Here is a 13,003-nt window from a genome sequence, read left to right on the forward strand (position 1 = left end):
AGCGAGAGCGCGAGGCGCCGGCGGAGCGGAGCCCGGAAGGAGGAGGAGCAGCGAGGCCGGGCCGGGCCGGGGTGGGGGCCTCCTCCCGCGATGCCGTCGGACCTGGCCAAGAAGAAGGCGGCCAAGAAGAAGGAGGCGGCCAAGGCCCGCCAGAGGCCCCGGAGAGGCCCCGAGGAGAACGGCGAGGACGCCGGCGGGGAGCCCGAGGCCGCCCGGGGGGGCCGCCAGGCCAACGGGGCCGACGCCGAGCCAGGTGGGCCGGCCGGGGGGGGGAGGGGGGCTCCGCGGCGCCTCCTCGCCGACAAGGCGCCAGTCCTCAGCGAGGAGCCGCGGGGAGGTGGCTGCCGCCCTCTTCCGCCTTCCCTTTCCTGGGCCCAGCCAGGAAGAGCCGCTCCTTCCTCTCGCATGTGGGGCAGGGCCCCCCCCCATCGGGGTGATTCAGCGCTTCTCTCAAGCAAGGCTCCAGTCCTCAGTGAGGAGCCGCCCTCTCCCGCCTTTCCCCGGGCCGGGCGAGGATCCCGGAAGGGCCGCTCTTCCCTCTCCCCCTCCCCCCTTCTCTGGCACGTGGGCCGGCCTATGGGGCACGAGGCTGCCCTTAAGGGGGGGGGGTCCCCCACCGGGATGATTCCTCACCTTCTCTAAAGCCTTCTCAGTCAGGAGCCAGGGGGGTTGTTGCCCTCTTTGGGCTTGTACCTCTCCGAGTCCTTTTCCTGGGTGGGGGGACCCCCTTTGTGGAGAAGTCACACACCCCGCAAGCCAGCCTTTCTCCACCTGTGGGCCCCCAGATGTTGTTGAACTACAACTCCCTTCACCCCCAGCTAGCAAGGCCTGAGCTCAAGGATGATGGGAGTTGTAGTCCAACAACATCCGGGGACCCACAGGTGGAGAACCGCTGTGTGTCATTCCAGAAGGCAGCTTTCCTCATCTCTCTCCTTGTGAAAGAAAGGGGCTTGGCGGGGGGGGGCACCCACGGGGGGGGGGCACCCAGTTCTCTCTTCCCTCCCCTCCCCCAAGCCCCTCGGTTCTCATGGGAGCTGTGGTTCCCCCTCCAGATGTGGACACCATCTCCAAGGCCATTGAGGAGTTTGAGCTGAAGAAGGCGGCCGCCCGCGCCGTGACGGGGGTCCTCGCCTCGCACCCCAACAGCACCGACGTCCACATCATCAACCTCTCCCTCACCTTCCATGGACAGGAGCTGCTGAGCGACACAAAGCTGGAGCTCAACTCAGGGCGGCGCTATGGCCTCATTGGCCTGAATGGCACCGGTGAGGCCAAGGGCGGGGCAGGAAGGGGCATGGCTAACATGGGGGTAGGGTAGGCAAGAGGGACAGTTGTGATAGCTTCGGCACTGGGGGTTGGACTAGATGGCCCTTGGGGGCCCCTTCCAGCTCTGCAAGGGGGCCAGAGCACAAATCCCCCCAGGTGGATGGGTGCCGGGACGGAGGGGTGGGAGACGGGGGAGCTTACTGTGAAGCCTGGCATTGCAGGGGCCAGACTCAGCCTTCCAGCCCTTGCCAAGGTGGCACCGATGCCAGTGGAGCTCTGGGAGGTTTTTTGGGACCCCCACTGGTCCATTTGCCCTTCTGCCAAGGAGGTGCCTTGGAAGAACCAAGGGGAAATGGGCACCTCTCCCTCAGAGGCTGTTGGGGTGCCGTGGGAGCTCAGTTGTTGGGCACTGCCTGGCCTCTTCTTGGCAGAAGATCAGCCTCCTTGGCCAGCGTCCGAGGAGCAGCTCAATGGCCCTGGATCCGTCTCCTGGGGACTATTTTCATCGCCTGCGGTGTGGAGTCTGTTGGGCAGCAGCTCCCGTCAGCCCCATGTCCAACCAGGCAAGAGTATTTCTGCGTGATGCTGTCATCTCTCTTGGGTGACACCTCAGACTGATCTTGTCAGGCAGTTTGCAAAGATGGAAGTTTGGTGCCCACCTAGAAGTTCTGTGTTTTTGCTGGTAGCTGCCCTATCTTTTCTGTCAGAATATCCTGGGTTTCGTTGACTCAGTCGTTTGGGGGTCTTGCTGCCCAGGCCCCCCTCCCTCCCACCACCCCTTTTTTTTGCTTTCCAAGGAGCACAGCTGGCCATCGGGGCCAGAGAGACAACATCAGCCCTGATCATCCACTCGCCATTTCTATTTCTGCTTCTCATCTGATTCCTGTATTGCGGGGGGGGGGGGTCGATTTAGATGAGCCTTGGGGTTCCTTTCCAACTTTACAGTTCTGTGGTTCTTTGGTACTGCTTTTGTGTGTGATAGTTTTCATATGTGAGGTCAGTCAGGCATTTATGTGGGCCAATACCAAAAACCTCCTTCCCCCAACTTTTAAAAAGTTGCTTTTAAACAATACTATACCTGCATTGTTCTGTTCCAAGACTATTATACATATAGGTGTTGAGTCTTGTACACAGTCGTCCGCATGGCATTTAAATAAACTTGGGAAGCTTCCTTCCTGAATATTCATGTTGTGGCGTCATGTGACCTGGGGCTGCCTTTCTTTTTGGGGGTTCCCCGGCTATGTGGCAGCCCTTTCCCCACCAGGGCCCTCTCCTGTGGGGGCCGCAAACTCCAGGTATAGAGGGGAACCTGAGGGACACCTCCCAGTTCTGAACACTGCAGCACCACAGAGGCAGGTTTTACAGGAATCTCTGGGGCCGGAGGGTCAGTTCAGCAGGCATCTAGGAGTGGCTCCCTTGGGAGATGGCTGCATTGCTAGAGATGACCAGAGGGGTCTTGGAATCCTGGAAGGGACCCCGAGGGTCGCCCAACCCCCTATAAGGCAGGTATCGCAGCAAAAGCACCCCTGGGTCATTTCTCTAAGGTAGCCTATTTTAAACTTTTTATGTGTTTATATGCCTATCGCACTTTTAAACTTAAAATCCATTGTTGTATATTGTTCTAAATGTTTGTTTTGCTATTGGGATTGTAGTTCCATTTGCGTTTGTCAAGCTGGTCTCTGACCGTAATAAATTTCATGTTCATGTTCACCCCTGACACTCCGACTCCTGATTGAAAAACTCCAGGAAACAGACCGCCCCTTCCAATTCTGAGGGAGTCTGTCCCACCATCGAGTGGCTCTCACCCTTGGGAATGTCTCCCTGGGGTTCACTGGGGCCCTCTGCTTGCCTCCCTTGCCCAGGGAAGTCCATGCTGCTGTCGGCCATCGGGAAGCGGGAGGTGCCCATCCCTGAGCACATCGACATCTACCACTTGACCCGCGAGATGCCCCCCAGCGAGAAGACGCCCCTGCAGTGCGTGATGGAGGTGGACACGGAAAGAGCCATGCTGGAGCGGGAAGCAGAGCGGCTGGCGCACGAGGACGGTAACGGCTCTTAAATTGGTCCAGCGCCCTAAAACCGCAGGCAAATGGGGGGGGGGGAGCGGACACACATCTCCCACTGCAGCAGCAGCAGCAGCAGCAGCAGCGCAGGGGCCCAGAGCCAGGTGGCCTCACCTGCTTTCTCTCCCCCCCCCCAGCTGAGTGTGAGAAACTGATGGAGCTGTACGAGCGCTTGGAGGAGCTGGACGCTGACAAGGCGGAGATGCGGGCGTCGCGGATCCTGCACGGCCTGGGCTTCACCCCCCTCATGCAGAGGAAGAAGCTGAAGGACTTCAGCGGCGGCTGGCGGATGCGGGTGGCCCTGGCCAGGTGGGTGCTGGGCGGGCAGGATGGGCTCCTCTGGGGCTGGGCAGGCTCCCTCACACCAGCCTCCCCTTCTCTCTCCCCCCCCCCACAGGGCACTCTTCATCCGGCCCTTCATGCTGCTGCTGGACGAGCCCACCAACCACCTGGACCTGGACGCCTGCGTGTGGCTGGAGGAGGAGCTGAAGACGTGAGTGCCGGCCCCTCACACCCCACCCCCTGCCCCACTGAGCTCGGCCTTCCCTTCCAACTCCCCTTTCCAAGGACCCTTCTGGGTCCCACCTACTCCAGCGTCCTCTTCCAAATGCCCGTGGGAAACGAGGCATAGACTGCCTCTGGACCTGGAGGTGCCATAAGAAGAGCCTGGCTGCTGGATTAGGCCAGTGACCCACCAGAAGCCCCCACGTAGGACTTGAGCCCCAGAGCAACTCTCTCCTCCTGCTGTTAGAAGCTAGCATCCTGGCTAGCAGGCTTCCATAGCCTTCTCCTGCTCCATGAATTTGTCTAATCTTCTGTTAAAGCCGTCCAGCTTGGTGGCCGCCTGCAGGAGGGAGTTCCACAGTTTAACAAAGCCCAGTTGGTTTTATCAGTCCTGGATATTCCAATGTTCAGCTCCATGGAATGTCCGTTGGTTGAAGAGTTATGAGAGAGGGAATATTAATAGTAATAGTAGTAATACTACTACTACTGCTAATAGTATTTTTATTATCTATACCCCACCCATCTGACTGGGTTTCCCCAGCTACTCTGGGCAGCTTACGGCATATCTAAAAACAACAAGCATTAAAAGCCTCCTGATACAGGAGGGCTACCTTCAGACGTCTTCTAAAAGTCAGTTGTTTATTTCCTTGACATCTGGTGGGAGGGCGTTCCACAGGGCGGGTGCCACCACCGAGAAGGCCCTCTGCCTGGTTCCCTGTAACTTGGCTTCTCGCAGGGAGGGAACCGCCAGAAGGCCCTCGGAGCTGGACCTCAGTGTCTGGGCTGAACGATGGGGATGGAGACGCTCCTTCAGGTCTACTGGGCCATGGCCGCTTAGGGCTTTCAAGGTCAGCACCAAAACTTTGAATTGTGCTTGGAAGTGTATTTTCAGGACCAGTGTTAGGTTGTCTCAGTGGCTACTCCAGTCACCAGTCTGGCTGCCGCATTCTGTATTAGTTGTAGTTTCCGGGTCACCTTCAAAGGTAGCCCCATGTAGAATGCATTGCAGTAGTCCAAGTGGGAGATAACTAGAGCATGCACCACTCTGGCGAGACAGTTTGTGGGCAGGTAGGGTCTCATTCTGCGTACCAGATGGAGCTGGGAGACAGCTGCCCTGGACGCAGAATGGACCTGCACCTCCATGGACAGCTGTGAGTCCAACATGACTCCCAGGCTGCACACATCTTTTCTCACACTTCTGGCTCTGCTTCTGCAGGTTCAAGCGCATCCTGGTTCTCATCTCCCATTCTCAGGACTTCCTGAACGGCGTCTGCACCAACATCATCCACATGCACAACCGCAAGCTCAAGTATTACACGGTGAGCAGGAATCGGGGCCAGGCGCTGGGCTGTGAGGCTTGCTGCCGCCTCCTGAGAGAGACTGGCCCTGCTTCCAGAATCCAGAGTCGTGGGTCCTCTTTTGTGTGCCTGCCCCCTGGCTGTGGTGGCTGGGCCTGGAGGGTTGCAGGATGAGCCCCCTCCCCGGGCCAGAGCCCCAGGCCAACGGGGATATCCCTCTCTCCTCCTCCAGGGTAACTACGACCAGTATGTGAAGACCCGCCTGGAGCTGGAGGAGAACCAAATGAAGCGCTTCCACTGGGAGCAGGATCAGATTGCCCACATGAAGGTAGCCATCCCAAAGGGACCCCTGAAGGCCACCATCCACGGGGGCTCTGCCCTGCCCCCTGCAGTGGGAGACAGTTGCTGGACATCACAGGAGAGGGGAGAGTTTATTTGCGTTTACTTATTTACTGAATTTGTATGCTGCTCTTCAGCTGAACATCCCAGGGCGATTCACAACAGAAAAATACAAAATGAGGGTACAGTGGTGCCTCGCAAGACGAAATTAATTCGTTCCGCAAGTCTCTTCGTCTTGCGGTTTTTTCGTCTTGCGATGCACGGTTTCCCATAGGAATGCATTGAAAATCAATTAATGCGTTCCTAGGGAAACCGCCTTCAGACCAGGTCCGGGGACAGTCTGTCCCCGGACCTCTTCTGAAGGCTGGGGGGCGGGGACAAGGGCTTTTCTTCCCACCCCCAGCATTTTAAAAAACCCCGGGACAGCGGAGGACTTCTCCGCTGTCCGGGGCGATCTTAAAATGCTGGCGGGCGGCATTTTAAAATCGCCCCGGACAGCGGAGGACTTCTCCGCTGTCCGGGGCGATTTAAAAGCCCCTGGGAAGGCAGGCAGGGGGGACAAAGACTTTCGCCCCCTGCCCGCCTTCAGAAGGTGTCCCCGCCCCCCCTCCCCACGGGACACGGGGAGATTTTAAAATGCTTCGCTCCCGACCCCCAGCATTTTAAAACCTTCCCGGGACAGGGGGAGATTTTAAAATGCTGGGGGTCGGCAGCTAACGCTTCGCTCCCGACCCCCAGCATTTTAAAATCTCCCCGGGACAGAGACTTCTCTGCTGTCCCTTGGAGATTTTAAAATGCTGGGGGTCGGCAGCGAACGCTTCATTCCTGCCCGCCAGCATTTTAAGATCGCCCGGGGCAGGCGGGGGGGAAGGCAGGCGGGGGGGGAGCAAAGACTTTTGCCCCCCGCCGGCCTTCAGAAGAGGTCCTCTTCTGAAGGTCGGCTGTGGGCGAAAGTCTTTGCTCCCGACGGCCAGCATTTCCCTATGGGCTTTCGTCTTGCGATGCAAGCCCATAGGGAAATTCGTCTTGCGAAGCGCCTCCAAAACAGAAAACCCTTTCGTCTTGCGGGTTTTCCGTCTTGCGAGGCATTCGTCTTGCGGGGTACTACTGTATAATATACAGTATGAAACAAGCATATTTTAAAAGCCATAGAATGTTAATTGCTCTTGTGCTCCCCTTCCCCCCCCCAAAAAAATCTGGGGTGCTGTTGCTGGTTGGTGCTGGGGTGGGGGACAGGATCTGGCCAACCCCACCATGATGGGCATTTTGGCAGGTGGTTCCCTCTGACTCTAGACTTCTTGGTGGCCTGGCTTCAAAGGAGACCTCGTCTGAGTCTTCTGTCCAAATTTATTCCCCTCCTTTCCCCGCTCCCTGTGCCCTCGCCTCTGCGCCCACCGCTGACCTCTGAATCGTTGCAGAACTACATCGCCCGCTTTGGTCACGGCAGCGCCAAGCTGGCCCGCCAGGCGCAGAGCAAAGAGAAGACCCTTCAGAAGATGATGGCCTCAGGGCTGACCGAACGGGTGATCAACGACAAGGTGAGGTGGGGAGACGGTCAGCCTGTGCCCCCACAAGTGGGGGCTGAAGGGGCTGAGCTGGGGGGCAGGGGCAACTCAGCAGGCTTTCCTGGGGCTCTTGTACAGGGATGGGGGGTGGCTAGAAGATCAGGACTTCGGTTCCTGTAATCAATGCCGCGGGTTGGTCTGGATGACCCTTGGGTCCCTTCCAACTCTCCACTTCCGTGGTTCTCTGACCAGCTACCCAGGGCCCCCCTGGGCGGGTCTCCTTCCTTCCCAGGCGCTAGCTGGCCTGGGAGGGGAGAAGGTGGCAGCTTCTCCTGGCCTGGGGTGCTGCAGGGAGGAGAAACCAAGGTTGCTGTGCTCGCTTCAGCAGCGCATATACTAAAATTGGAACAATACAGAGAAGATTAGCATGGCCCCTGAAATATTTTTTAGAATATTTGTTAAAAAAACCTGAAGCATTTTTGTTAGCGATAGTAGGGAAAGACCTGCCAGACAAAAGACCTGCCAAAGAAAAACATTTTAATGTACGCAACAATGGCGGCGAGAGTCTTAATAGCACAAGGATGGAAAACTAAAGAAGTATGGTAAGAGAAATTGATGGACTATGCAGAACTGGCAAAATTGACACATAAACTACGAGACAAGGATAGCTTGATGAATGGGAACCTTTTACAAAGTACTTAAAGATACAACAAAGTGAATTGGACTCCTTGGCAGGTTTTGAATAAACACTCACAAACCTTTTATTGATAACAACCTGTTAGACAAATTAAGGAAACCAGGGATTGGAACTGAGGGAAGCGAGGGAAGGGGGGTGTTTTATGGGGGGGGATGGGGAATTAAGGATCATATGTTTTAAGATAATATGTTTTGTTTAAATTCCTAATAAAAATGTAATAAAAAAGTTGAGAAGCCCAGATTGCTGACCTTGTTTCCCTCTTCTTCCCCAGACCCTCTCCTTCTACTTCCCCTCGTGCGGCAAGATCCCGCCTCCTGTCATCATGGTTCAGAACGTCAGCTTCAGATACAGCCAGGATGGGGTGAGCGGAGGGGCCGGGGGCTGTCAATATCGGAATTTCATTCACTCTTAATTCGTACGCCGCCTATCTGTACTGTGACACACAAGGCGGCTCCCAAGCTGGAGATGCAGCAAAATGTATGACTGAGAGAGAAGGCCAGGAAGAGGCCGCAGGATAGAGGCTTGTAAAATTATTCCTGGCGTGGAGGAAAGGGGAGAGGAGAAAGCTTTCCTCCCTCTCTCCTCACACAGAGACGTCCAATGAAGCCGAACGTGGGAAGGTGGAAGGAAGTCTTTCCTGCGGCAGAGGGTTCAACTGTGGAACTCCTTTCCGCAGGAGCCAAACTATGTGACTTCAAAAGGGGATTAGGCAAAGTCATGTAGAAGAATTTGTGATTCCTAGCCAGGATGGAGGCAGTAAGTGCTTCTGAATCCCAGTTGCTGGAAACCAGAGGACAGGAGAGCTGCTCTTGCACTCGGATCCTCCTCCTGGGTTTCCCAAAGAGTTATCTGGTTGGCCACTGTGGGAAGAGGACTAGATGGTCCACCAGGATCTTATTGTTGTGATGCTGCTAAGCAATCGGGGGCAGTTGGCAAGCCCCCAGCTGGCTCCAGCTCAGCGGCCGACGTGCCGGTCGAACTCCAGTCCTTGGTGCAGCATGAAGCAGCGACCCACAGCTTCAGAAGCTGGAGCACGCTCTGATCAGCCAAAGTAAACACTACGCCACAGAAGTCTCAGGAGACGGCTGGGAAGAGCATATTTACAGGCAGTGTAATCAGCGTAAGGTAAAGGTACCCCTGCCCGTACGGGCCAGTCGTGTACGACTCTGGGGTTGTGCGCCCATCTCGCTTAAGAGGCCGGGGGCCAGCGCTGTCCGAAGACACATCCGGGTCACGTGGCCAGCGTGACAAGCTGCATCTGGCGAACCACCGCAGCACACGGAAACACTGTTTACCTTCCCGCTAGTAAGTGGTCCCTATTTATCTACTTGCACCCGGGGGTTCTTTCGAACTGCTAGGTTGGCAGACGCTGGGACCGAACAACGGGAGTGCACCCCGCCGCGGGGATTCGAACCGCCGACCTGACGATCGGAAAGTCCTAGGCGCTGAGGTTTTACCCACAGCACCACCCACGTCCCACGTAATCAGCGTACATCAGGACAAAAGGAAAAACATGTCTTCTCCCTTCCGTGTCCAAGCAAGCAGCATAAGCAAAAGCTATACACACAAACGGAAGTTCCCAGCAAGCTGTGCTGGAGTGTAAACAGACATGTGACACACAGCAATTCCACACGTCTGTTAAGGTGGAACGGAATATCATAACACTTAATGTTATCAAGTATCTTCTAACATTCCAATCCAGGGCAAAAAAAGCACACACAAAAATCTGACTTTGAAAAAAGCAGCTGATACCAAGTATTATTCAGTAATACATTACAATATAATAGCGCACAATAAGATTAACTCTCAGAATATCAGTAAACAATAATTAAACTGAAATCCACACTCAATGAATCATTACTACGCTATAACTGTTCAGAAAAAAATTAATAACAGCAAGCCGCGGTATATTTAAAATATGCAAGATGATTGAACTGAGCAGACAAGTCATATAACTTAAAAGGTTAGAAATAAAGTTAGGAAACTTACTTGTCTGCCTCCCTCTCTGTCTGTCCCCTTCAGCCCTGGATCTACAACAATCTGGAGTTTGGCATCGACCTGGACACTCGCGTGGCCCTTGTGGGGCCCAACGGGGCTGGGAAAAGCACGCTGCTCAAGCTCCTCACAGGGGAGGTGAGGACCTGGCGCCTGGGGCTTGCTTCTTGGGGGTTGGGGGTATAGAAGTGGCCTCTTTTCCCCTCTGCTGGAGTCTCTGACCGGCTTGTCCTTTCCCTCCAGCTGCTGCCCAGCGACGGCATGATCCGCAAACACTCTCACGTCAAGATTGGCAGATATCACCAGGTACAGTTTATTGGGGGGGTTTCTGGCTCCTTCCCAGGGCACTGCTAAGGACCTGGAAGGGTGGGGGGCCCTGCTAGTTCCCTGGGGGTGCAGAGAGCCAGTGAGGCCTAGTGGCTACAGCGTTGGGACTAGGGCCTGAGTTTGAATCTGCACCCGCCTGTGAAGGCTTTTGCTGGGTGTGACTTTGGGGGCCAGTCCTTGCCTCTCGGCCTAGCCTACCTCAGAGGGATGTTGGGGGGGGGGCAAAATGGGGGGCGGCAGTGTGGCCTCCTCCCCTCACATCTTCCCCACCCCTCGGCCTCCTCAGCACTTGCAAGAGCAGCTGGACCTGGACCTCTCCCCGCTGGAGTACATGATGAAGTGCTACCCAGAGATCAAGGAGAAGGAGGAGATGAGGAAGATCATTGGGCGCTATGGGCTGACGGGGAAGCAGCAGGTGGGTCTGGCCTGGGGGAAGAAGGAAGGAGCCCCAGGCCTGTGGTGGCTGCTGTGGGGCAGTGGGGGGGGGGAGCAGAGTCTGAGGGGCAGCCCCTGGCAGGACACAGAAGACCAGGGGGCAACCCTGGGGAATCCGAGGCAGGCAGGATGAGATCATAGAACAGCAGGGTCCAAACGCAGGAATCTCAGGTAAAGTGTCCCTGACAGATGGCCACCCAACCTCTGCTTAAAAGCCTCCGAGGAAACAGCTATTGCTGTCAAGATGTTCTTCCTAATGTTGAGAACCTGAAACTGCGCCAGAGTCCTGGGTCCAGTTCTGAGCCTTTCAAGCGAAGGCGCCTTTTGGGGCTGGCATTTAGGGGGTTTCTGTGTGCAAAGTGGGTCTCCCCCCCCCCATGAGCTGGGGACCCTCCTTCTTCTTAGACCAGCGCAGGAAGGGGGAGCCTTGCTCCTGAGCTCAGACCTCGCTTGCGGGTTTCCCCTTCGAGCCCCTGAGTGGTCCCTATGAGAAGGGGCCCCTGGGCTGGACGGGCCCCCTTGGCTCTTTCTCTTCTGACCCGGCCGTGCCCGGCAGGTGAGCCCCATCCGGAACCTGTCGGATGGGCAGAAGTGTCGCGTCTGCTTTGCCTGGCTGGCCTGGCAGAACCCCCACATGCTCTTCCTGGACGAGCCCACCAACCACCTGGACATCGAGACCATCGACGCTCTGGCAGACGCCATCAACGACTTCGAGGGGGGCATGATGCTGGTCAGCCACGACTTCCGGCTCATCCAGCAGGTCAGTGGACGGGGCAGACCCAGACCCAGCACGGGGGACCTCTGCTTCACTCTTGCCACGCTGGGGGCGGGGGGTGGGAAGAGCCCTCCCCCTCCTGCAAGGAGGATGAAGCAATCCATGAGTTCTGGTGCTGGGTGGGGAAGGTTCCATAGTGAAGGAGTTACCCCCTCCAGATGTTGCTGGACTCTCCCATCAATCAGCCTTGACGGATGGGGGCAGGAACTTCAGCAACATCTGGAGTTGTGCCAGAGGGCCTTCTCGGTGGTGGCGCCTGCCCTGTGGAATGCCCTCCCATCAGATGTCAAGGAAATAAACAACTACAGTCATACCTGGGGATAAATGTGCTTCAAGTTAAGTATTTTTGGGGTGCGCTCCACGGCAAACCGGAAGTAACAGAGCGCATTACTTCTGGGTTTTGCCATGCATGCATGCGCAGACGGTCAAAATGATGTCATGTGCGGAAGCAGCGAAACGTAACCCGCGCATGTTAAGACGCGGGTTGTGTTCGCTTCAGGATGCGAACAGGGCTCTGGAACGGATCCCATTCGCATCCCGGGTACCACTGTATCTGACTTATAGAAGACATCTGAAGGCAGCCCGCTTTAGTGAAGTTTTTAATGTCTGATGTTTTATTGTGTTTTTAATATCCTGTTGGGAGCCGCCCAGAGTGGCTGAGGCAACCCAGCCAGATGGGTGCGGTACTATTGTTGTTGTTGTTATAACAACAACAACTATTATTATTACTATTCCCCAAATAACAATCACGCGCCCATCATTTGGTGAAGAAGTAAAAGGAGTATTTACTTATGTAACTTAGGTCTTGAACAAGTAGCAATGACAGTAGCAAAATGAAGGCAGTTTTATAACTGCTATCTAAGTTATAAAGTACAAAATGCAAGTTCCAAATGGTGTCTGAGTTCCAAATGTGTGTGCTCGACTTGGAGGCACGGTGAAGGTGCCCAGGCAGGAAGGCAGGGTGTTGTGTTACCGCTTCCTGCCAAGGCAGGCGCAAAGGAAGTGATCTCACAGAGGTCACTCTAGCAAATTTTACAGGAAAGCTCTGTGACCCTCAGCCCCTCCACGTGCCCCTCTGGCAAAACACACATTGTTGCTTTGGACTCGGATGAGGTCCCGCGCTTTCCCTGACGCAAGATTCCTCCTGCTCCTCCTTCCAGGTGGCCCAAGAGATCTGGGTCTGCGAGAAGCGGACGATCGCCAAGTGGCCGGGCGACATCCTCTCCTACAAGGAGCACCTCAAGTCCAAGCTGGTGGGCGAGGAGCCGCCTCCGCAGATGGCAAAGAAGACTCACAGCGCCTGAGGGCCCTCTTTCGGCCCGGTGGGTCGGCTGAGCTGCCTTCCCCCAGAGACTGGTGCCAGCCTCCAGCCCACCTGCTGCTCCTCCGCCTTGCCAGGGGGAAGGAACAGGCAGCAACAAATCTTCTCTTCAGTTCCTGAGCTCCTGCTGCCGCTGCTGCTGCTGCTTCTTCCTCTTGCACAACCACCACCTCTCCACTCTCCTTCCCTCTGCTCCCCCCAGCTGGACAACCCCTTCTCCTCCTCTTCTTCTTCTTCCTCCTCCTCCTCCTCCTGCCTGCAGAGGGAACTTCTCCAGCCCTCTGCCCCAAGCGGGAGGTGGGGGTCTGGGCTGACACCGCAGGGCTGACTCTCTGCTTTCATTTCCAGACTTCACTCCTTGGGCCCCCGTTTGTTTTTAGCAATTATTATTTATCGATGTAATTACCAGACCTGTTGGAGAACTTATCAGCCAGTAATAAAGAGGAAAAGGTGTTTCAATAGTTCTGCTTTCTTCTCG

General features: G+C 55.9%; 1 protein-coding gene across 1 annotated transcript; it reads left to right on the plus strand.

Annotated features, from left to right (window-relative positions):
• Positions 1 to 59: 59 nt before the first annotated feature.
• Positions 60 to 12,641, plus strand: LOC309514904 (ATP-binding cassette sub-family F member 2). The gene is made up of 14 exons (XM_082192372.1): positions 60 to 253; positions 1,053 to 1,265; positions 3,129 to 3,311; positions 3,467 to 3,638; positions 3,727 to 3,822; positions 5,050 to 5,152; positions 5,364 to 5,459; positions 6,889 to 7,008; positions 7,944 to 8,033; positions 9,695 to 9,805; positions 9,911 to 9,973; positions 10,281 to 10,409; positions 10,986 to 11,189; positions 12,365 to 12,641. The coding sequence occupies exons 1-14, from the start codon at positions 91 to 93 to the stop codon at positions 12,506 to 12,508; spliced, it is 1,887 nt and encodes a 628-aa protein (XP_082048498.1). The 5' UTR covers positions 60 to 90; the 3' UTR covers positions 12,509 to 12,641.
• The last annotated feature ends 362 nt before the right edge of the window (positions 12,642 to 13,003 follow it).

This window comes from Podarcis vaucheri, assembly GCF_965113315.1.
Source record: "Podarcis vaucheri genome assembly, chromosome: 12".
Taxonomy (NCBI): domain Eukaryota; kingdom Metazoa; phylum Chordata; class Lepidosauria; order Squamata; family Lacertidae; genus Podarcis; species Podarcis vaucheri.